We start from the raw sequence: 3,372 nt of genomic DNA, 5'->3' as shown, positions 1-3,372 counted from the left end.
GGTGTATTGCCTGCCAGGAAATGCCCTGGAATGTACAAAGTTAATCTGTTTGTAGACAAAGGTTACCAAAACAAGATTAATGAGACATAAATGAGTCTGAATTCAGATAAAAGTCTGACATTTAGTACTTGGGTTCCTGACTCCAGCAGATTCAAGTCAATTGTAATTAGATACAAAATTAAATTAAGTTTTTAACAAACTTGTTCTTTACGAATTTCATTCATAAGAATAAATACACGGTGAAAATAATAACTTTCCTTGAACAGTCCTGTATCAATTGAAATTGATTGGACTGATTCTAATAATATTCTTAGGGCCATGGTAAGGCCTTGCAGTACTGATTTTACCAAATTCTGGCAACATTTTTAAGCATTTGAACAATTGGTTACTTAGGTTTTAATGAAATAAATTTACTGATGCTTTTCAAACGTTCATTAAAATATATCTTTGTCTGGAAGGATCATTTTTGTTTGTTTTGGTTTTTAACCCTACAACTTTTTGTGATAAGTACTGCATACTTGGTGCTTTACAAAGCCCTTCAGAAAAAAAAACGCCTTTCAGAAAAACAAAATCCCTAGGCATCCTCCTCAAGTAGAATTTGAACCTGAAACCCCTGCATTAGAGAGCAGATGTCTCAGCCACTAGACACTAGATGTCTCGAGCCACTTAGTGGTTCGAGAGACCTGTTGCACAATATGGAAATGAACCCTGGGCGTATTGGGTCCAAGTAATGGTGGAAAACACTGCTGCACGCCATCCAAAATGTATTGTACAACCCCTTTGCTGCTATGAAAGTCGCCATCTTGTAGGGCAAACCGAATGCGCCTCTAAACGCGTACATAAAAAAAACACGCAGCACGCAGAGTTCCCGGTTTGATTTTTACGGCACAAGCACGCGCACACACACACGCACATGCTCGCAGACGCGGTGTTGTAGGGCAGATATTTGAACGGTGATGTCATATTTAATACGGTCTATACCCTTAGGACAATTTCATAGAGCAGATAAGTAAAATAAATATTTGCTGACAAGAAAGCAGACATTTCAAGGAACCAGTCACAAAACTGCACACATTTCATAATGTATTTTTACTGTTATCCTGATTTGGAAAGCTTAACTGTGCTTAAGCTGTGTTAAGCATACTTAAACAGTCCCTCTGTTAAATTGAAATTGTTTAAGTTATGTGCCATATTTCAGGAAACTGAGCTTGCAGTGTTTAACCCTGGCAGTGCCCTGTATTAAATACATGTAATATAATGTGAAACAATGACTGCAGTCAAGGCATACACAAAGCTGACATCCAAAAGTTTATTTTGGTCAACACTTGACCTTTCAAAAAGTTCATTTTAAAGATCACATGGTATATTGTAACCATATTGTAACCTGTTATAAATAAGGCCGATTTAATCTACCAGGGACACTGCTAGGGTATCAAAATTCATATAAATTCATGTACAAATTAAGATGGCAACAGTCAAACAACATGTACTTTACTCAGAATGTTAGCAGCAGAATGATGAGGGCCTATAACTCAATTCCCTCCACTTTTCGCTAAGCACAAAAACAATATTCTGCTCAACAGCTCTGAAGTTGAACCCAGTAATGTTGTGTTTAACTAGTACTTTAATGGCAATATGATGCAGCCCGGACAAATACTGCACATTCATATAATAAATTAATAGAGTATAAAATTTGGTTGGAATTGCTGTTACTGAGCACTGGCTTGGTCTCCTGTGAAGTGGGACGGTGATGAGGGTGAGGAACCCCCATCCGCCGAAGTGATATCACCTGCTGTCCATGTGATATGACTTGGATGGAGTGGACTAGTCGATGATGCGAGGGGTGCCAGCTTGCTCAGTCGAACCACCTCTCCCGATAGCATTTCAATGTCCTACAAGAAAGGAACAAACATGATTCAATTTAGGTTTCAAAAAATTCAGGCCCACACCATCGCACAGAATATAAGACAACGAACTTTTTACCCCCTTCAAAAGTTTCCCATAGACTTCAAGATCTTTCAATGAAAGTGCCCTTTGCAAAATGAAAACAACCTTGTCCTCTTAAAGATGAAATTCCAGCAGCCGATTTCACAAAACGCTAGGATTAATCCTAACTCGAGTTAGGACGAGTAACCTGTCCTAACTTAGGATGGGTTCAATTCGTGCTATGTATTTGGATACGGAACTGAACCCGTCCTAAGTTCTAAGATGAATCCTAAGTTATGAAGAGTTTGGTGAAATCGACGGCTGGCCTGCTCCGTGTCTCAAATGAAAGTTTATAACTTCCTCAACTAAAGGAAACAAAACTCATTTTCCAATCAATTTTTGTCACCGTCAATTTTGCCAACAAACTGGCGATGCATAAATAGATAAGATTAGATTAGATAAGATTAGATTAGCTAAGCTTAGATAAGTTAAGATCAGATTAGATGAGATTATTTTTGTTTTACTGTTATTTATATACAAGTATACAATAGAAATTGCCTGTGCTCCTGTGAAGTACATAAAAATATGATAAATAGGAATAAATATTGTAATAAATATTGTGAGAACGGTAATAACCTACCTGTTGTAGATGCATGTTCTTAGTCAGCGTTTCTTCCAGCATAATCTGTAGTTTCTGGTTCATCTCCCGTTGGTTGTTAGCAACTTGGCTATTGTCGTCTCCCTTCACAAAGTCCATCATCTTCTTGAAAGCTACTTTCTTGGCCGTCTCCGGGGGTGGAGCTGGCTTCATGGGAACTAAAGTAGACAATTCCAAAGTTGAAATGATTCTTGAAGTTTCATCCGCAGTAAATTTTTCATTATCTTGACTTTTATGGGCAGTCTTAAAAAGACAACTTTTATGGCACATTTGCCTTGTCGTTCTACAGTGACTTGTGTAAAGTTTTTAGGGAGTTTTTTGAATAATTGAAAGTATAAATATGGTATTGTGTTTGCTGATTGTTTGATGTTTTCATTATTCTTAATTCTTGCTTATTACCTATTGTGTGTAAACATTTAAGCTACTTATAAAGAAATTTTATGTATTGTACAAGTGCAATTCAACCTATCAGTTGCCTTTACATCTGTTTTTTTTTTATGAAATAAACAAATAAATACAATATAATATAACAAGTATATTGAAAGAGTAGCACCTTGTAAATCTTTGTAAGGTGCTACATAATTGGGTCTCAGAATTCATAACTTCAATAAACTCTCTTTCTTTAAAAATGTACACATACTAAGCACCTTGAGTACCTTGTTGGTAGAAACGTGCGCTATATAAGACTTCGATATTTTTGTATTATCAACAGTATAAGCATTCAATTAATTTCATTTCATTTCAGAAACATTCATTTCCACATGGCCCAAAGCCAGCGCACTAATGAA

General features: G+C 36.5%; 1 protein-coding gene across 1 annotated transcript; it reads right to left on the bottom strand.

Annotated features, from left to right (window-relative positions):
• Positions 1 to 886: 886 nt before the first annotated feature.
• Positions 887 to 2,742, bottom strand: LOC117306708 (GRIP1-associated protein 1-like; the record flags this gene model as incomplete). The annotated part of the gene is given in 2 exon segments (XM_033791186.1): positions 887 to 1,892; positions 2,567 to 2,742. Coding segments are annotated over 2 exon segments (359 nt in total), but the record flags the coding sequence as incomplete, so codon positions are not given.
• Between the last annotated feature and the right edge of the window lie 630 nt (positions 2,743 to 3,372).

The sequence above is a fragment of the Asterias rubens genome, unplaced genomic scaffold (genome assembly GCF_902459465.1).
Source record: "Asterias rubens unplaced genomic scaffold, eAstRub1.3, whole genome shotgun sequence".
In the NCBI taxonomy this organism is placed as follows: domain Eukaryota; kingdom Metazoa; phylum Echinodermata; class Asteroidea; order Forcipulatida; family Asteriidae; genus Asterias; species Asterias rubens.
The sequence above is the reverse complement of the archived record's forward strand: the minus strand, read 5'-3'. Positions and strand labels throughout refer to the sequence as shown.